General features: G+C 38.0%; 1 protein-coding gene across 1 annotated transcript; it reads left to right on the forward strand.

Annotated features, from left to right (window-relative positions):
- Positions 1-660: 660 nt before the first annotated feature.
- Positions 661-22,438, forward strand: slc17a7a (solute carrier family 17 member 7a). Its single transcript, XM_084118238.1, has 13 exons — positions 661-801; positions 11,238-11,490; positions 13,048-13,166; positions 13,588-13,702; positions 14,734-14,821; positions 15,003-15,089; positions 16,480-16,622; positions 16,788-16,937; positions 19,506-19,638; positions 20,604-20,714; positions 21,577-21,704; positions 21,801-21,870; positions 22,009-22,438. The coding sequence occupies exons 1-13, from the start codon at positions 740-742 to the stop codon at positions 22,296-22,298; spliced, it is 1,749 nt and encodes a 582-aa protein (XP_083974364.1). The 5' UTR covers positions 661-739; the 3' UTR covers positions 22,299-22,438.
- The last annotated feature ends 232 nt before the right edge of the window (positions 22,439-22,670 follow it).

The raw sequence follows: 22,670 nt of genomic DNA on the forward strand, positions 1-22,670 counted from the left end.
AATAAATAAAAAACTCACCTGTAGCTGTTACCTTAGGGAGCTATTTTTACCTGATATAATCCTTAATCTTATCCAAAAAATTACGTTTGTTGGTGTAACCTTACAGACCACATAGAAAGGCTGATTCAGTGTGTTAGTATGTTGTTATTATGAAAATAAGAATTCGACTTGAATAAAACTGGTTGATTTGGCTGGTAGGCTATATGAAGCTATCTGGTAAAACATTTACTCTACTCAAATTTGCAAACGTCTCGTAGTAAACGCAAGGTGGCGATAGACTGCTCATAAACTTTCATGCTGAGAAAGTACTTTGATTTACAGGTGTAAAACATTTACTAGTTACATGATCAATGTAGGCTATACTAGGCTAAGCTATGAAAATATTTTATTGATTATGTACAAATATGTCAATAGACCAGACTCATAGGCTATAGGCTTTATGGTTTGATTTATTTTACTTATTTTATGTAATGTGTAGTTGTGTGAAATTGTGTAGTGGTCTATTCACAATAAATTATATTACAAAAACCATCAAAGTTATTTAATTTGAATGATTATATCCTATATATCCATCAGGACCACGGACAGAGAGAGAAAGAAAGAGCAGGGAGGGGGATGCTAGAGGGATAACCAGAGAGAGAGAGAGAGAGAGAGAGAGAGAGAGAGAGAGAGAGAGAGAGAGAGAGTCAGGCAGGCACACGGGACAGGAGCACACCGGTCGGACTCGGAAGTCGCGAGGATGGAGATCCGTCCGGACCGCTTTAAGGCTCAGGCAGGAAAAACTTTGGGGAAAATACACAGGTGAGGTACCATCTTATTATCCTCAAAGTACGTTTGTAAAAAGAACTTTTCCGTTACTTGTTTTACATATCTCTCTTGGTTAATAAAGAATAAATATTGCCCAGAGGTGATTTTTGTAGAAGCTGAGGTGTTGAAAAACATGGGAATTAAAGTGCGTTAAGTTTATGTCTGTGATTGCATCTGACAGAACGTTTAGTGAGGAAAAAATTGCTAGTGGAAAGTATAGCCAAGAAGTGATTGTATTCCCCTTCTCTGTGCGTGTGTAGCCTATCCTTCTTCAAGATGTCAGGTGCAAACCCTTGTCGTGACTGAATCTGAGTCAAATGTGTTCTTATGTAATCGGTTTGCACGTAATGCATCCACTCTGTACGATTGAGAAGATTGTCCAGATGGATCAGATTAGTTCGCGGCTAACCCGGTGCCACAGACGTCCGACGCGTGGCGTTGGTCCCTTTCTCTCTCACTTTAGTGTCTGTGCGCGTGAGCGAGTTCAGTCATTCTTCCACCTGAGCGTCAGGTAGTCGCGCGCATCACTGCACAGCTCGCGCGTCCCGGGACACACACAAGTTCTGATTCCACGCCCTAGTTGATAAAGCGGACCGCGCTCAGAGAACAGGAAGTCGTTGACCAAATTTGGTCTTCATACGCCATGAGTAGGCTACTACTTCGTAGGCTAAGCGTATTCGATACAAAAGTTCCATACAAAAAAGAACAGTAGGCGATATGGCAAGTCGGGATAAGATGACTTTTCAGGAGTAGGATATAGGCTACATTTCAGACATCTTCGCTTTCATTAAAACCTACATGTTTGTTGAGTGAAATCATTTAATTTGCATTCATAGCGTTTTCTAATATATTATGACATATCTTCAATTAAAATATGGTCAATTATTCAATATGTAAATATTCTTATGCCTTTAGTAGGCCTATGCCTTATATAGCCTAAGTCATAGAATAATTTTACCTTTCGGATAAATCTATTTTCTCTTTTACTGGATTCTGCTTTGTCTGTCATCGGTTATTGAATTATTCAACTAAATTGTCTAAATTAAATTTTAAATTGAATAGCCTACACTGTAAAAAATAAAAAATAAATAAAATAAAATTTAAACATAAAGTTGAATTTATTTAATAATAAAGGGGGTAAAAATAAAGTTGAATTTATTTTAACAACTGAAATGTATTATTTTAAACCTAAGACCAGGAAGTATTTTGTCATGGCAGATTTGGTGTTGAACACATTTTGCTGGCGGTGGAGCATTTTAAATACCTTGTTAAATCTTGTTAATTCGATATCTGTCTTAGGCCCAAATTCAGACAGGATGGACTCTCCCAAAGGTCAAAGTACATCCCTTTCAAACAAGTTTGTCTTGGAAAAATGTCTGGTAACCACTAACATCAACGTTTACTAATAGCCTTCTGAAAATTTGGATTGGATGTATTTTTTAAAGGTTTTATATTCTATAAAATAAATAGCATATTTTGTAGCCTAGAATCTTTGCGATGTAAACACAGTCATTCACTGGTGAAATAAGTTTTAGTGTTAAAGTTTCATGTTTAGTTTAGTGTTAAAATGCATAGGCCTACTCTTTCATGAGATTTTAGGTTGCAACTAAACATTAAAATCCAGCTCCGAAATAGCGCATCAGAAACACACACATACACATACACATACACACCCACACACAGCTGTCAGCCCAACAAATCCCTGAACACCCCCTCCCATCACTTCCTCGTCTCTCGCGCTCACCAGTCAGCTCTGTCCGTCCTCAGCGCGCGAGATCGCGGGATTAAATGAAGGGCGGCACGCGACTCCCGATTTTTTTCGCGATGCTGCATGTGCGAGGTAATTTCCCTCTGGAGGTGAATTTAATGGAACTTTTTGAATACAACGTGCTTTTTTATCTTAAAATAATCCATTCCTTTAAGTGTAGTGTGAAACTAAAGGTATGGTTTTTGTGCGAAAGTTTGTGTTAAAAGTAAACTGCTGATTTGGATTTCTGACTCTCTACTTTAGTTGTGAGACTCTGTGTCCCTGATAATATTTTAGAGAGAGCATCAGCAGCTGATTAATCATTTAAAGCTCAGCAATGCATCTACTTCTCCTACTGTTTCAGCCTCACAGGCCAGCAAGCAATACACCTCACACCTGCAGTTTTCCCTCTGTCATCCCTACTCCATCTCTCCACCTCAACTCTTCTCATTCTGCTCACTGAAGAAAAGATTCTATTTCAACCCTGTGGAATTTTTATTTTTTTATAAAGTAAATTCTATTAAAACACACTTCTCAGTCACTGTTTACTTGCCCATGAACAATGTTCAACAGCCGGTAGGTTATATATATTCGCTGTTGGACATTGTTAGTATTTCTATTGGGATTTCTGGCTCATTCTGATTCCAAGAGAAACACTTATGTAAAACTTAACAAAAATATGACGTGTTCAGCTAATGGTGGTGTGGTAATTTCTCCTGTACCGTTTTTTCACATATTTTTATTCTTGTTTGTCGTTTGTATTTTGCATGTTCACTAGGCTGCTTATCTGAAATCATGTGAAGGTCAGGCTGCTAGGATGTATAAGTATATGTGTGTGTGTGTGTGTGTGTGTGTCAGGAGGGGGGAAGTATCTCCCCAGGTGACACGGTCCCACTGAGACCCAATCTGTTCAATAGACGCAGGGGAGGGTCAGAGGAATTTGGCATAAAAATCATAGAACAACACACTGATGGTAGAACAGAAACAAATGTGAAGAGGGGGAGGGGGGGAGATTTGTGGATCAGTTTTAATCTGTTACCTTTTGTACAATGTCATCAGAATTTTTCATAAAATTAACCAAAGATCAGAGAGGCAGCTAGATTCAGAACACCTCCACATACATGAAACGACAGTAGAACAGTGAGCCAAGATGTTAAAAGGATGAACAGAACATAGTGATGGTCAAAGTGAGAGAAAGAGAGAGAGGGAGGGTGCTAGAGAGAACTGGGTAGGATTATGTAATTTTTTTTAACTGTTGTGCCTTTATCCTCTTACAGCAAGATTAAATGGGAAAAGTGCATGTATGTCAATGTATGTTTGATGTGTTTGTGTGCGTTTAGTGTCACCAGAAATCCACACATCTCACCTCTGAACTTAAATACAAATTTGCAACTGTAATGAACTCTTGGAATGTAAACTTGCATCATGGTACGAGATGCAGAGTTTTATTTTTTTTTGTCTGCATGTGATTCATCGTCACATTCATCGTAAATAATGATATTGCTGTCCTGTGACATTGTTGAAAGGTGTACATGCTGCAAAAAAGTTAAATATGAAAGTCTGTTTTAAGTCAAAATAAAACTTTAATTTGATTTCTATTTTTTAAATAATTTTATAATTTTAATATTTTTTAAATATATATATAAAAAAATCATTAAATATTTATTTAAATAATTGTAATTACAGGTAACCCATTAAGATTATTACATGTGATATAAAATATTTAACAAAGAAATGTTTAAATCAGTATTCAGTGGCTAGTCTGAAATCGTTACTCTCAGAGTTGGTACTTCTTTTGAATAAGCACTTTGGCCGTTAAAACAGTATGCTCTATGTATGCGTGCAGTATGAATGTATAGTTTAGATGTTCTACATTCAAAACTTCAAAACTTGAAGTCAAAACTTCTCTCCTGTGGCCTCATGGGATAGTAAAGTGTCCATCAGCACTTCAGAATCTCGTCGGAAGTAATAACTTCTTATCCGGGGACTTTTCGCCTACTGTTTTATATGAATACATACTCTTTTCTACTGTTTTTCAACTACTTTCGCCAAGATTCTGAAGGTCATTTTAAGGAGGCCACAGGTGAGGAGTTGTTGTATTCAGCTTTTTTTTAAATATTTTTTATTAGATTTTATCTTTATATTTTATATTTTCACTTTAATTTTAGTTAGAGTAATTTTGTTCGTTTTTAGCTTTAGTAATTTTAGTACTTTAAGTTGAATGAGAAATGCTGACAACTAGCTGAAATAAAATAAGTTTAAGGTTTTTCATATTTAATTTGATTTTGGTTAACGTTTATTTCAAGTGACAAAAATGCTTTTTTAATGGTTTTAATTTTAGTTTTAATTAATTATAAAACCTCTGGATAGAATATACTTTATAAATGGTCAAAAAGTAAAATAAAAGAAAAAAACGGGTAAGCGGCAGTGCTGAAAGTGAACGTGATGTGTGTGTACTCAGAGAATCAGAGCATGATGACCTTGATAAAGTCATTTATGTGGAGAGGTTAGGTGTATAATATGCATATGAGATCAATAAAAACTATTAAACATTTGCTGAGATTGTGCTGTTATGATGGGTATGCATATGTGTATGTTTTAGAGGTTATGATAAAACTTGGTAGTTGGCACCCATGTAAGATATTTATAATATGCTGACATAGAAGTAAATTCTATTGGACAGGATTCTGTGTGCGTGTTTTTGTTTCACCCATATAAAGTGTTTAGCAAAGTCCTTGTACACCCCCTTCTGCGGTACACCTGTCTCTTAGATGGCCTAAACACACGCACACACGCACACACACACACACACACACACACACACACACACACACACACACACACACACACACACACACACACACACACACACACACACACACACACACAGGTCAGCTGGTGTGTCATGAACCGTGGAACGAGATGCAGAAGAGTGCATGATCTGTAATCCTGTTTTTTTTATGTGCAATGGTCACATGGTAAGATGCAGATAAAGAGAAAGAGCTCAAATACACCGTGAAATAAATATTAATTACAGCCAACAGTCATTCTCATTAGTAGGTAGCATATGTGCCGCTGTTGGCAACAATCTGTTTTTAACTAGGTTTAACCTTAATTACACATCTTCCTGAGTGAATGTGTGTGCATTAAATGTGGACAAACACACTCCTCCCCTCTCTTTCTCTTTTTCCAACTCTCTTTCTCGTTCCACTCAGTCACTCTTTTTTTTCTTGCTCATATTTATCTCCGGAAGTCTATAATTTCTGTAATCCTAATCTGAGGGTGGGGCTACAGATTATCAGTGGCTAAGAGATGGAAGGGGGCAATTGAAGGGGAGGGACGTCCATGAGTCACGGGTGTGAGAGGTTTTAGTTATAATTGAAACACATTGCTATTTTCCATGAGACACCCTTTTTAGTTTCACATTAAAACACATTATATGGCTGCAGAATGAATCTGCTCCCTAACATGTAAACAGACATATGCGGTCATCTCCCACTCATTTCACTTCACTTTCTGATTGTATGTTGTTTGAGGTTGAAGGGATTATAAGGGATCTGCTTTTGTAGGAACAGTGACAGAATGAGAGAAATAGAGAGAAAGACGTACAGAGGGAGAGAGACAGAGATTAATATTGTGATACGTGTATGAGATTTGTGGAGCTCAGAAATAGTTCTCTGTGCTATTTAATTTTATACAACTGTTGTGGGTTTAAAAAAAAAAAAAAAAAAAAATATATATATATATAGATAGATAGATAGATAGATAGATAGATAGATAAACTTTACTTTATAGGTACATCTGTTCAACTGCTTGTTAACACAAATATCTAATCAACTAATTACATGGTAGCAACTTAATGCGTTTAGGCACCATTGGTCAAGACGATCTGCTGAAGTTCAAACTTTGAGCGTTGCGTGGTTGTTGGTGCCAGATGGGCTGGGCTGAGTGTTTCAGAAACTGCTGATCTGCTGGGATTTTCATACGCAACCATCAGGGTTCACAGAGAACGGTCTGAAAAAGAGAAATTATCCAGTGAGCGGCAGATCTGTGAGTGAAAATGCCTTGTTGATGGCAGAGGTCAGAGGACAATGGCCAGACTGATTCCAGTTGATAGAAAGGCAACAGTAACTCAAATAACCACTCATTACAACCGAGATCTGCAGAAGAGCGTCTGTGAACGCATACACAGCGAACCTTGAAGCAGGACTACAGCATGCAGCAAAAGACGCACTCCTGTCAGCTAAGAATAGGAAACTGAGGCTAAAATTTGTCTCACCAAAATTAGACAATAGAGGATTGGAAAAACATTGCCTGGTCTGATGAGTCTTGATTTCTGCTGCGGCATTCAGATGGTAGTGTCAGAATTTGGCGTAAACAACATGACAGCATGGATCCATCCTGCCTTGTATCAACAGTTCAGACTGGTGCTGGTGTAATGTGGGAGGGATATTTCTTGGCACACTTTGGGTCCCTAATACCAATTGAGCATCGTTTAAACGCCTACCTGAGTATTGTTGCTGATCATGTCCATCCCTTTGACCACAGTGTACACATCTTCTGATGGCTACTTGCAGGAAAACACGCCATGTTCCAAAGCTCAAGTCATCTCAAAACTGGTTTCTTGAACATGCCAATGAGATCACTATACTCAAATGACCTCCACAGTCACCAGATCTCAATCCAATAGAGCACCTTTGGGGATGTGGTGGAATGGAGATTCGCATCATGGATGTGCAGCCGACAAACCTGCAGCAACTGTCTGATGCGATCATGTCAATATGGACCAAAATATCTGAGCAATGTTTCTAGCACCTTGTTGAATCTATGCCATGAAAAATGAAGGCAGTTCGAAGGCAAAAGTTTCAGAACTGCCTTAATTCTTCGTGGCATGCTCAAGAAATGTCCAGCCCAGTACTAGCAAGGTGTACGTGTACCTTATAAAGTGGCCGGTGAGTGTATATACCGGTACTACCATTCAAAAGTATGGGGTGGATCAGAACATTTAAAAAACTTTTTTTTTAAAAGAAGTATCTTTTGCTTACTAAGGCTGCATTTATTTAAAAACAAAACAAACCAAAAAAACCAGTAAAAATAGTACAATATACTGATAAAGCAGAACGATGTAATTATTTCCTGTGATGATGGCAAAGCTGAATCTTCAGCTTCATTACTCCAGTCTTCAGTCACATGAACCTTTAGAAATAACTGATTTGTGACTCAAGAAACATCTACTTATTATGTTGGAAACTCTGATACATTTGATAGTAAATAGTAATAGTAAATAGTATTTTTTATACATACACACACACACATATATAAATATATAATTTTTCTTGGCATGATTTGTGAGAATTACATATTTGCACATTAAATACAGCCACACTGAGTGTCTATGTAAAGGACAGATTTAATGGTGAGCATCAGATAATCTTGCATTCATTTTATCTACACTAAATTCATATATTTATTGTAAGTTTCAGAGCATATGTCTGTGAAAGTGTTTGCTTGTGTGCTTGTATGTATGCATGTTTTTACTGGCTGTAGACGTTGCAGACAGGTTGCATACGCAGATGGTCTCTGCTGGACTCCCATGTACTGCTATCCAGTGAGATACTTCATTCTTGTTCCATGTCCTCTCTCCCTCTGTGTCTTCCCTCTGCATCCCACCTGGTTTTAGGTGTGTATGTGATGTAGTTTTGTGACCTATGAGGGTTCCCTAGTGTATGTGACTTCATATCCTAGCTCATGCCTTTTCACGAAGTCTCTGGGAAGTACACAGTCCAAACAATGGAATCATAAAGAGTAAAAATTACATTTTCTAAACCAAAAACACAACCCCACCACAAGGGGAAAAAGAAAACACAAACTCAGACATACACCTAAATCTGTAAACATACACATTTGGCAGCATCCTCCTCCAATGCCTTTCTATTTTTCAACCTGGCTTTTTTCAGCCCCTCCTGGCCTCTTCCTCCCATCCATAGACTGTAAAAAAAGTGTCCTATCAGTATCTTTTGGCTTGAGCTGTAGTGGGTAGAGCTCAGGACCTGGTTTGACCCTTTAAAGAGACATGAACTATTATCATTGTGTCCTTGAGTAAGACACTTAACCTCAGATTAATCCAAGACTTCTCGGAATATGTGGCCTGTAAGTTGCTTTGGATAAAAGCATTTTTGACCTTTTGGCCCTCTAAGGCCCGGTTTCACAGGGCTTAGATTAAGTAGCTTTTATAAACATGCCTTAAAAAAACACATTACTGGTGTGCATCTTGAGACAAAACAGTGGTAATGGCATTTTAAGATATATGTCAGTGCAAGTTTCTTTCAGTTAAAACAGATCAAATATGCATTTAAGTCTGAGACTAGCTGAAAGGGGTACTATTATGTCCTTTTACGAAGTCTTGATTTTGTTTTTGGTCTGTACTAGAATATGTTTTCATGCTTGATTGTTCAAAAAACACAATATTTTTCACATATTTTACATCCTCCCCAGTATGTTTAAATACATCGTTTTCGATGAGGCCCCTCTTTCCGAAATACGAAATGTGCTGTGATTGTTTAGCTGGGCCAGTGTGTTGTGATTGGAAACGCCTAGCGCGTGTTTGGGAAGTGTCATGCCCCTTCATAATCACAAGCTCTACTCAGATGTAAATATGAACAATGGCACCAATTTCAAATCAATTTGAGCCCGATTCAGACCCTGACAATGTTAATGAACAAGAGGATTGTGCTGAACGGATTTCAAGCATGGACTTTACAAGCACGGATTTCACAGGACGTTTCAGAGTGGTGTGTTTTTTTTTTACATTTTCTTATAGATATGATGTTATCAACCATTTAATCATATTTGTTGGAAAACTATGATAATACTAACAGCAATCGATCACAAAATCATGGATAATTTTCCTAAGGGGCGGTGAACAGGCTTACAAAAGCAAGAGCTTACAAAAGCTAAAGTAAACACTACATCAATACTGTAATGTAAGTTAGCAGGCTAGCGGAGGCAAAGCTTTGCCCTTCGTTAATATCATAGCTATCATATAAAGCTTATAATTGGAACTGTTAATAGAAAACACAACTACAAATAATAAGACATACTTACAAGTTGGGATCCATAAACAACAGATTGTCCCGATAAAATGGGAATGGCTACGTCTTTCAGGAGAAGCTTTTGTGCGTATAGCCTGCATTGTACTATCTTCTGGAAGCTGTTATCCGTAAAATGTGCAGCGCACAGACATACGTTGAAGTTATAATGTTCAGGAACAGTGTTAAAAACATTCGTCAGCCTTAGGACAAACTTTTTCCGGGGTGTAAAAAACAGACAACAACTCTTCCTCTTCTCTAAAGCAGCCCATCATGGCCTCACCCCCTTTGTTGTGTGTTCCTGGGGGCGGGGTTAATGTAAATTTTTAGGGTTTGTGATGTCACCAACCCGGGATGAAGCTCGCTGCTGTAGTCCCTACCAGCTGTTTGTTGTAGTCCTTAAAAAGCGATTTCTGTAAAAGAAAATATCTCCCTCTGCATTGAATTTTGAGCGTCGTAACTTTACAGATGTTGTTTATGCTCAAACAGCAACATTACACACTAAGGCCGTGTGTCCACCAAAGCGTTTAAAACGCTAGGCGCTCTGCTGAAAACGCCTAGCTGTGGGCGCTTGAGAGCGTTTTGGCAGCGCAGCATTTTTTTTCAGTTGAGACGCTTTGCTCGTTATGATACGGAATATCCGCAAAAGTGTTACTAATATCTAATTTCACAGATGGTTTGTTTCTATGTTGTTTATATATAAAAATATCGATAGATTATAAAGTATTTGCTCTGGAACTTGTTTAAAATTATTTTGTTCCGTTATTATGCTCGTTATACATCTGTTGACGTTGTACAAACAGAATGTGACAGTTGGTCGGTGTGGTATTAGTCCCGCCCCTCCTCCACTGTGATTGGTCGGTTGGGTAAAAAGTGACAGTGATGAGCGTAGCATGAGCAGCAGCGCTGCTCCCATTGAAAACAATTGAAAAAACATGCCAGCCGCCTGAAAAAACGCTTTGGTGGACACACGGCCTAACTAAAAAATGTAAAAAGTTAAATCATTATCAAGGACCCCTTTAAAGTGATCGTTCACCCAAAATATTAAATTCTGTCATCATTTACTCACCCTCATGACGTTCCTAACCCGTAAGACCTTCGTTCACCTTCGGAACACAAATTAAGAAATTTTTGATGAAATCCGAGAGCTTTCTGACCCTCCAGAGACTCCATAGTGCATTTTAATGTCCATTCTCAGTTAACCATTATGTGACCAATCAACTGTTTGGTTGAGCATGTTTTTGAAAATTTATTAAAAACATACTAAAGTTTTTTCATGTCACCAAGTAACATAATTTTGTAAAGTTAGGGCTCTTAAAGTTTAATATGTCAAAAAAATATGCTTACCTTGCAAAATTTCACCAAAAACAGTTCACATGGCAGGAGTGATTTTTTTGTTTCAACCATTTGGTCGAGCAAGCAGATAAAGGATTAAAGCCTTGTATGTGAAATCAGGGGTATAAGTATTATCACTAATCAGAGACAGTTAATTTGAATATGTTTTTTAATGTTTTTATATAAATTGAGAAAATCTTTGCACACTGTTTCTTTTACTCAACTTATGTTGGCCTTATACTTTCTGTATCCACATCCAGACTCCTCGAGAAACGTCAGCAGAATGGCGAGACGATCGAGCTGTCAGCAGAAGGTCGCCCGGAGCTGGTGGAGGAGAAGGAGCTTCCCGTCGTGGACTGCACGTGTTTTGGGCTACCTCGCCGTTACATCATCGCCATCCTGTCAGGCCTGGGCTTCTGCATCTCATTCGGCATCCGCTGTAACCTGGGTGTAGCCATCGTCAGCATGGTCAACGACCACACGATTTACTCCGGAAAGAAACCTGTCATAGTGGTCCGTATCAGTGCTGGAATTCAACTTAACAAATAAAGAGCATCCACTCGAGTATAAGAAAATTAACATGAAGAGTGGACAGGAGTTAGACATTATTTGAAATCAGAATGACGATATCTTTGGGGTTTATTCATTGTTCATATTTTAGGCATTTTATGTTGTTGTTTTATTTAGCATACAAATAAGATGCATTGGATAAAGCATGGATAAATACAACACAGATTTATAAGAAATTATAAGAAAAACAACAAATGTGACCCTGGATCACAAAACCAGTCACAAGTCGCACGGGTATATTTGTGGCAATAGCCAACAATACATTGTATGGGTCAAAATTATCGATTTTTCTTTTATGCCAAAAATCATTAGGATATTAAGTAAAGATCATGATCCATGAAGATATTTTTGTAAATCTCCTACCGTAAATATATATAAAAAATATTTTTGTGAATGCAGCACAATCGCAAACATGAATGTAGAACGATTTTCTCAATGTTTCGATTTTTTTGCACCCTCAGTTTCCAGATTTCTAAATGGTTGTATCTCGGCCAAACATTGTCCTATCCTAACAAACCATACATCAATGGAAAGCTGATTTATCAATGGGAAGCTTATCAATTTAAAAAAATTTACCCTTGTGACTGGTTTTGTGGTCCAGGGTCACAAATAGCCTACAGCTAGTTTGATAATGCGATGAAAGATTTCTAGCTTTTAGAATAGAAAGTATAATGTCAATATCTAAATACATTCATACATAAATAAATGCAAATCATTTGGGCCCCCTCAAATCCCAGTTTACCATCATTAGCCAGTTAGTTTTGCATCTTAACCCAGTTTGCATTGTGAGAGGGGATCGACTTTGCTTAATTCCCTGTAGTATTTCATCAGATTCACCCAGCAAAGCAATTCAAGCAATTTACCCCCACACAGGGATTTGTTTCAGAAACTGCACAGAGATTTCTGGTTTCACAGACAAAGCTTATATTAAGCCAGGATTAGGCCTTAGTTCAATTAGGGCATTTAAGTAACTTTTATAAACTTCCCTTAGAAAAAAACAACAACAAAAAAACAAAACATTATTGGTGTGCATCTTGAGACAAAACAATGACTGACATATTTTAAGATATGCCAGTGCAAGTTGCTTTCAGTTAAAACATCTCAAACTTGTATTTTAATCTGGGACTAGGTTTAAGCCTTGTCTGTGAAATAATAATTATTAATTATTTTATGATACATTTTTTTTTTACTATTATTATTATAATAAAATAATTTTATTTCATTATATTAGGCTACTTTATCTTTTACTTTTAGTGACTGATTTTACTACTTTATTACTTATTTCTCTCCTTTCTCACATTCCCTACATACTTTTGTTTTTGCAAATGTAACACAGAAAAAGAGATGGTTCAGGTTATGTGATGCCTTAAAGAATGATGTGTAATCATTTTCTAATATACAAGCAGTGCACTTTGACTGCAATATTCTCAGCTTTTTGCACAGAATGCTGTCGAATGAACGTTGGATGAGAGGAGTTTGACTTTCTCTTTTTCCTCCCAGGCTGCTCAGTTCACATGGGACCCAGAGACAGTTGGGATGATTCACGGCTCGTTCTTCTGGGGTTACATTGTCACGCAAATCCCCGGAGGATTCATCTGTCAAAAGTTTGCTGCTAACCGGTAATGTGATCAGCGAATTGACATGTTTTTCTCAAGTGTTCTGGAGTTTTATGAATGAAAATTGTGCTGTTTTGGTGGGAGGAGTCAGATTGTCACAATTGGCTTTGAGGGGTTTGAGTCAAAAGTCCAGTTACACAATTGTGAGTTGTCTCTTACATTGACTGTTGTGACAACTTTTCCCATATATATTGGCAAAAGACCAGTTTGTGTTCATTGAAATTCGAAAATGAATTTTGTTTTGACCCTGGTGGAAATTATTAAAAGCTATTTTGTAGTAAAGATTTTAACTTATGGTATATACAGAGATTGACTTAAAAAAAAAAAAAAATACTCTGAGAAATATTCAGTGGAATGACAAATGACTGGTCCACTGAGATTTTAGCATGATATTTTATTGTGTTGCATGTGTGTTTGGTCTCAGGGTGTTTGGCTTCGCCATTGTGGCCACGTCGACACTGAATATGCTGATCCCATCAGCAGCTAGAGTTCACTACGGGTGTGTTATCATGGTCAGGATCTGCCAGGGCCTTGTGGAGGTATGTAATCTGTGTGCATGCATGGATTTGTGTGAATCTGATGTAGTCTGTAATATCAGTGTATTATTTATCTAAAAGTATTGCATCATGCTAAGGAAGGTTTTGTTACCATAATGGTAACAAAACCTTCCTTAGCATGATGCAATGCTATACATACATATTGACTGCGTCCGAAAACTAAAAAAAAGCTGCCATTGGAGGACCCATTTTTAAGGTAGGAAGGCATCAAGACACGTCCGACTCCAATGTTAGCATCACTCCCTGTCTCCTGAGATACCTTCATCTGAATGATTTTAAAGGCAGCATAGATGGATCCTTCGTTGCCTTTGATAACCCACAATCCTGTGCATTCCATTCGGTGTCAGTTGAGCTAGAAAAAGAAAGATGGCATCTGAAAGTTGCGGTTGGAGGTCAGTTTGTGTGTAAATGTTCGTTTTTGAAGAGTGTTTTCAACTTCTGATGTCACCTCTAGCGAGAAATTACTATTGTAGTAATTCAATATTTGTTTGGTTCTCACCAATGTATTGCTGTAGATTACATTAAACTGTTACACTACCTCAGAAGTCTATCCGAAATCAGTTTCATGAGTTCACACTTACATAGCCTACAATTAGAGGGAGTATAGTTTAATGCGTTGGCCTATTTGGCGTGCTGTCCGGGAGGAGGGCTCCGAGCTCGGAGTTCGGCCCGGACCCAGAGTACCCCCCCTGTATGTAAATGGTTAGGACTAGAAGTGTGGAGAAGGGGTGTTGGAGGGATGCTGCTAAACTGTCAACGAACTGAGGTGAGACTGCTGAATATATATACACCTCTTATCGTTGACTGCTGAGTGCTCTCCACTCGTGTTAATTATCTGAACGTGCTCCTCCCGAACTTTGTTAATAAAAACATCATTTCGTGAGGTGCCTTCATGCGCAAAGCTGCCTACAGAGTCATTGCCTATAAGGCAGCGAGGCAACAAGTCAGCTGCCTAGCGCCTGTTTCAAGTTTTCGGATGCAGCCATTAATTCATCTTATTTCTCTACTGAAAGGGCGTGTCATATCCCGCATGTCACGGGATCTGGGCCAAATGGGCTCCGCCCCTTGAAAGAAGTCGATTGGCAACAACAGCGTTCTGTGGTGAGATGTCAGTCATTTGAATCCATGAAATATATCTTCCGATATTATCAGTAGAATTTAGTTTGTGATTATTTGAACCTTGAATTGAGAACTGTGAAAAGCTGAGATTAATGATAATGTTAATGAATAGTGCTAATAAGAAGACGCATAAGAACTGTATGTTGATGTCTGTATGTTCTAGGTTCATATGCTGGTGCTGTTGTTGCAATGCCTTTGGCTGGAGTCTTGGTCCAGTACACTGGGTGGTCCTCAGTATTTTATGTGTACGGTAAGTAGCATACACGTCATTTTAATTATTTATAATACTATTTAATATATAATTTTTGTTTATTTAATAAACCAAGTGTAAAATAAATATTTCTTAACGTGTAGCGGTGATAGCATCATTAAAGGGACTTCGTCTGCAAGCAGTGAATCAAAACTCAATGAATGTACACAAAAGTTTTATTTAACTAAATCACTCACAAACACATAACTAGTCCAAACAAACACATACACACAAATCATGCATTCATGGGAAATGGAAAAGTGAAAATGACTGAATGAAACCAAAGGGAAACGGGAAGAAATGTCAGTTTAACCATCCTAAAATAACCATGTTTTCTTAGTTCAAGCACTTTGGTTACACAAGAGTGGTCTACAGCTTATACTAAACCTCTGTTTAGTTAGTTAAATGTACAATACTTGCACTGCCTTAGCTGTTGAACAAGCTTCCACATAATCTCAGGAGAAAGTCTTGATAGCTTTTAATGGTTCGATGGTGAAGAAGTTGCAATTCTTCCCAGGTTGAGAGAAGGATGTGGAAACTTCAGGGATGTTAGTCTGACTGTTTCTGTTGGGAGAGTCCTCTCTCCAGGCCGGGGAGGTTACACATGGCTTGAGCCGGGACAGTGGCCTTTAACTTCTGTGGAGGTCACTCCTCCAGAGGGTCAGTGAGCCAATGGTAACTTAAACTTTCGGAGGGAAGGTTTACGACCCTTTGTCTTCGAGTATGGTATGTTGCATATGCAACTGGATTGGTGTTGATACAGAAACTATTAAAGATTCTTGTAAAACTAATATGTTACATAGGTATCAACTTTAAATGACCTAAAACAACCTAAAATTAACTAGTGGTTCTATCATAAAGCACGCATAAAACAGTATACAATACAAAAGACACTACAGGACTGTAATAATCATACACACAATGTCCTGGAGATATGCATTTTCATTCATAGAAGGTTTTCTATGAATGAATGGGGGAGAATCCTTCTTTATGGGCATTATGGAGTTTTAATAGGGAAATGGATTGAAAGTTAACTTTCCACATTTCTTTTGGTCGTAAACCACTCTTATGCCATGGTAACCAGAGGCCTGGTTGGTTTTCACAGACACCTTGGCACCTTGTTTTGTGGTTAGGTGAGGGGGCTTGCTGGATTATTCATTAAATATAATGAATAATTGTGTGTCTGATTGGTCCAGATGCTACATATATCACAATATTACTGTTTGTACTTTATTTTCGATCAAACAAATACAGCCTTGGTAAGCATAATGACTTTCAGAAACTTTTTTCAAAAACACGACGACCCCGAACCTTTGAACAGTAGTGCGTATATCTAATTTTCATTGTACTATATAATAATTCTTATTGCACGTTTCTCTTCGTCTCACAGGAAGTGTTGGGATATTCTGGTATCTCTTCTGGATTTTAGTGTCCTATGAGAGTCCAGCTGCTCACCCAACCATCACACCAGAGGAGAGGAAGTACATTGAGGATGCCATCGGGGAAGGCGCCGGCCTGGTCAACCCCCTGCAGGTACAAACACGGACATTATTTTTCTCTCTTAATCACTCGTCCACCCCTCCCCTTCCCTTCCTTCATACACAGACACTCTAAATCCGCTCTCATTTCTCATCTCTGACTGCTGCGTGCTGCTCTTTTCTGGATATGTTCGACCTCTGGTTTTTCACTACCCTGCAGAAATTTAAGACTCCCTGGCGGCACTTCTTTACCTCCATGCCAGTGTATGCCATCATCGTGGCTAACTTCTGCAGAAGCTGGACCTTCTACCTGCTCCTCATCAGCCAGCCTGCTTACTTCGAGGAGGTGTTCGGCTTTGAAATCAGCAAGGTGAAACACACACACTAAAATTAATGAATCAACTGACAGGTTGCAACCACAAAATCAGATCTGTTCTGAAGGCTTGCGGAAAACAGGAAAGAATAATGCCAAATATAATCAATAAATATATAAGAAAACAACCTAGACTACACTAAATAAAGGTTGAAATGGTTTTTGCCAACCATGCGTTTGTGCGGTTGAGAAATTTAGAAGCCAAAACTGTAGAATGGTTGAATAATGTTGATAATTTAGCGTATTGTTGGACCCATGCAGGTAATATTACAGTTTTTCTCGATTGCTTAAACACTATAACCAGGCTTTTGAACTAAAATTTCAAAACCATAACGCCATTTATCAAAAAGCACACCCATTTCACTAAACTATAAACACTATTCCCTGTTTTGACACATGAGTCAGATCTGTTGAACTGTCACTGCAAAACTCTACACACAAATCCCTTCATTTCTCATTGCTTAGACCATGTTGTCATTTAGAAAGCACTAACATTCAATATTGTCCACTCAAGTCAGCACAGCTTCAGCTCAGTTAGCACACAATTATCCAGGTGGAAACACTAAGAGTCAAAATTTAACACACATCAATCAGGACCTTTAATAGATATATAAAAGGGCCCAAATCAGTTTATTGCGTTTTGGAACAATGGATCCAGAAAGACATGAAGGAAGAGGGATAAGAATGAGGAGGAAGGGCAAGGAAAAGAAGACAAGCAGTCTCAGATGAAATTCAAGCCACTCTAGTTGCCCATGTGTTAGTCAATGGTATGACTATGAGGGAGGCTGGGCAACGAGTAAGGCCAAATTTGAGTCGCTTTACCGTCGCCTCGAGAATCTTCAGGGAGGTGTGGTGGCAAACAAAATTCTATCACTGAATAAGAGACAAACATTTTCAATAGTCTTTGATGAGGTTTATTTTCTTGCAAGAAAAGGCCAGCCGTCGTACAGTCACACAGAGTGGCTGCAGTGACAGTGAAGGGAGGGCATCCTTTCTCCTTTATAGTCTTGACTCCCAGAATGTTATCTTTCTAGGCAAATGATGGTATTTCAACCATATGTGGAACATTCTTAGACGTATCCATCATATTTTATCCTTGAGTGGAGACCTTCCTGTCACGTCCCAGCACTCTTTACCATTCCAATACAATTCGAATTCCATATTAGAATATGGTTTGTATGTGCTCTTTTACTGTCATATGTTGGTCACACACATCTTACTGTAAGTAAATATAAAAAAAATTAGAGGAGAGAGTAAAAAAAAAAAAGAGTAAAACAGGAAAAAAATATATATTTTTGTGTGTGTGTGTTTTCTGTGTATGAATAAAAATGTGCCAATCCACTGGTTGTGTCTTTTGTGTTCATCATGTGAAAAGGTTTGTGAGGCGGGGAACCACAAGCAACATAACTTACCAGTTTTGGAAATGTTGTTTTGAATTTATTGCACCAGTGTCTTAGACTATGTTGTAGTGTGTGTGATTTTGAGGGCTTGTGTGTCCTGTCTGAGGGCAAAGTTTGGTTTTTCAGCAAGAGTGAATGGTTTTGAGTGTAGAGCTTCATTTTGACCTGAAAATAGGATGTTTGGGGAATTGGGTGAGACGTTATGGATTTGTGTTTATAGTTTTGAGAATACGAGGCATAGTTTCAAGAAATGTGTTTAAGCAATCGAGAAAAATCAAATCAAATCAAATCAAATCAAATCAAGTATATTTGTATAGCGCTTTTCACAATACAGATTGTATCAAAGCAGCTTCACAGTATTAAAATAAAATAATACAACAAAGTTTGTTTCTAGTGGAATTTATTGATTGATAGAATAAAATTAAATATCCCCAAAATATCCCCAACTGAGCAAGCCAAAGGCAACAGTGGCAAGGAACCGAAAAAAACTCCATCAAGCGGCCTAATGGTGTCCTAAAACTCCATCAGGTGACCTAATGGAGAAAAAAAAAACCTTGGGAGAACCCAGGCTCAGTCGGGGGCCAGTTCTCCTCTGGCATTTATGAACTAGAGGCCGGATTGTAGTTTGAAACTGTGAGATTAACAATATTATATGAATGCCTGGCTGAAAAGATGCGTCTTTAATCTATAAAAAACTGTAATGGATTTCAATGTTTGATTGGTAACACTATTTTGATGGTCCCTCAACAGATATTCTACAAACTATAAGTAACTTTGCAACTGCAGAACATGTCAACTAGCAGTCATTAGAGTATTAGTAGACTGCCTGCTTAATATCTGCTAACACTTCACTTTGAATGTCCCTCAACAACTTTGCAAGTAAATGTCAACTTATTCTAACCCTAACCTAACAGTCTACTACTAATACTCTAAGTTGACATTAAGTTGCAAAGTTACTTATAGTGAGTAGAATATCAAAAGTGGACTATTGAAACAGAGTAACTGTTTGGTTTTGATAGACAGTAAACAGTTTAAGTAACAAATAATAAAAACACTGCTCAAGAACAGGGGAAATTTAAGTACACACAGATACAATGCAGTATGATGCATCTGGATTAAAATGGTTTGTTCAATAGCTACTCTTTTTGTTCCTTCTGTGGCTCAGGTGGGGATGGTGTCTGCACTTCCTCATTTAGTGATGACCATCGTTGTACCAATCGGAGGACAGCTGGCTGACTACCTGAGATCACATAATTTAATGACCACAACAAATGTCCGTAAACTCATGAACTGTGGAGGTAAGATAGACAAAATGATAAAGACAATAATAAATTAAATTTCACTCAAACATTAAATTGTTTACTCAACTTCATGTTGTCCCAAACCTGCGTTTTTTTAGCAGTATTATAGGGCCGCATAACATGACCCTGAATAAATACCCATAATATGACAATTTCTATTTTTTGGTAAACTTCCCCTTTATAAAAGGACAAAAATATATACAAAGTAGGTTAGCTACACAAAGTAGAAACTATTTGTGTGTGAGTTGCCTATTTTGCTCTGTCTGGTCCAGCAATGGCAGCTGGGCCAATAATCACTGAGGCATCAATGCATGACACACTCACTCTCTCACAATCATCTGCATACACAACTGTCACAAACTGCACCGAGACAAGAAGGTTGAGGATCCAAATGCAGTATTTATTGAACAGGGTAATCCAAAGACGTAATCCAAAGTACAGGCAAGGTCAAACACAGGCAGGCAGTCCATACAAACACAACAAAGCAGGGAACACGGGCGAAAGAGTAATCCGTGGAACAGGCAAGAAATCCAAAACCAAGAGAAACGAAACCAGGTTTTCGCTCAGAATTGCAGTGTAACACTAAACAAGACTTCACAGATAATGAATGAGAAAACCAGGCTTATATGGGGTGAGCTAAACAAGATAATGAGACACAGGTGAATGTGATAATGGATGAAGAGTCCGGGCAGTGAGTTATGGGAAATGTAGTTAATGACAATAGTCTGATGTGGAGTGCCCTCTGGTGGCTCTCAATGGGCACTCCAGCCGGTGACCGTTACAACAACATACAAACACACAGGGACAGATGCACTACAGCATCCAATAAATGGACGGCACAGAGCTCAGGTATACACAGGTAGACCATGAGCCACAGTAGACCGCGCATGTTCTCTTTAAATGACAGAGAGACGCTTCCTTATTCAATAGACAAAACTGTTGTGTGTGTCTGTGTGTTTTAGGGTTTGGCATGGAAGCCACTCTACTCTTGGTTGTTGGTTTCTCACATACCAAAGTGATGGCCATTTCTTTCCTTGTACTGGCTGTTGGCTTCAGTGGATTTGCAATTTCAGGTTAGTAACAGAAAAGAACAAAGACAAACCGAACAAAATAATTCATTTAGCAATACCGTTCAGAAGTTTGGGCTCAGTATGATTTTTAAATGGTTTTTGAAAGACGTCTCTTATGCTCACCAAGGCTGCATTTATTCGATTAAATGTACAGTAAAAACAGTCATATTGTGAAATAATATTACAGTTTAAAATAACTGTTTTCTATTGTAGTACATTTTAAATGTATCTTATTCCTGTGATGACAGAGCTGAATTTTTTCAGCATCATTACTCCAGACTTCAGTGATCCTTCAGAAATCGAAATAGGCTGATTTGCTGCTCAAGAAACATTTCTTATTATTTGTGTCAATGTTGAAAACATTTGTGCTGCTTAATATTTTTGTAGGATTCTTGATATATATATTTTTCAGGATTCTTTTATTACAGTAATAGAAATATTTAATATTTATTTAAATTGAATTATTTTGTAACATTATAGATGTCTTTACTTTCCATTTTGATCAATTTAAAACATCCTTGTTGAATAAAAGTATTAATTTATTTTTTTCTTTTCTATTTTTGTGCCACATGCATTGAGGCCAAACATTAACACTAGGTGTCGGGGATCTTCTGTGGTAGCCTTTTTCTGCCTGACTTAAAAAAAGTAAAAAGGCAATTGTAAGAAGTTACCAAAAATAAAAGTCACATTATGAGATATAAAGTCACATTTACAAAATTTAAAGTTACATTACAAGAAAGAAAGTTACATTGAAATATACAAAGTCGCAATTATGAGAAATCAAGTTGCAATTGTAAGATATAAATTCACAATTTTAAAAACTTGTTAAGATAGATGTATGACAAATACATGCTTTCCCTTTCAGGGTTTAATGTGAATCATCTTGACATTGCTCCACGTTACGCCAGTATCCTGATGGGAATCTCCAATGGAGTGGGAACTTTGTCAGGAATGGTGTGTCCTCTCATAGTTGGAGCAATGACCAAACATAAGGTACATACAAATAATATCACACAACCTTCACATGCCAAAAAATGATTTGTACTGTTGAATTTATTCATTTTTTATTCATTGTTTATTTGCCTGTAGACACGTGACGAGTGGCAATACGTCTTCCTCATTGCATCACTGGTGCATTATGGGGGTGTGATATTTTATGGTATGTTGTGTTCAATAAAAGTAACATAATGCAAACAAGTCAATATCTGTTTTTCAGTTCACAAATAATGGATATTCTAAATGACTTTTGTCATATCTTTCATAAAATGACGCATAGTTAATTTGAACATGTTCCCAGGCATCTTTGCATCAGGTGAGAAGCAGCCATGGGCGGATGCTGAGAATACTAGTGAGGAGAAGTGTGGCATTCTGGGAGAGGACGAGCTGGCCAATGAAACGGAAGAGCTGTACAGGACTGGCGGGCAGTACGGAGCGATAAACAATCCGCATGCTGGTGGTCCGAATGGGGGAGGAGCTGGCGCTGGGGCAGGATGGGTATCGGATTGGGATAAAACAGAAGAATATGTTCAACCGGTTGGGACAAATAGTTATTTATATGGTGGAGAGGGAGAGAGAGAGCTCACATAGTGGGAAGACTTGATGGAATAAATATCAATACAGAATAAATAAAGCGAATGTGTGAGTGAGTGTGTCTGTGAGTGAGTGTGTGTGTGTGTGTGTGTGTGTGTGAGAGTGAGTGAGTGCGTGAGTGTGTGTGTGTGTGTGTGTGTGTGAGTGAGTGAGTGAATGAGTGAGTGAGTAAATGTAAGTGAGTGAGTAAATGTGAGTGAGTGTGTGAGTGAGTGAGTGAGTGAGTGAGTGTGTGTGTGTGTGTGTGTGTGCATGTCTGTGTGAGAGTGAGTGTGTATGTGAATGTGTATGTGAGTGAGTGAGTAAATGTGAGTGAGTGTGTGTGTGAGTGAGTGAGTGAGTAAGTAAATGTGTGTGTGTGTGTGTGTG

The sequence above is a fragment of the Abramis brama genome, assembly GCF_963993115.1.
Source record: "Abramis brama genome assembly, chromosome: 1".
Lineage (NCBI taxonomy): Eukaryota > Metazoa > Chordata > Actinopteri > Cypriniformes > Leuciscidae > Abramis > Abramis brama.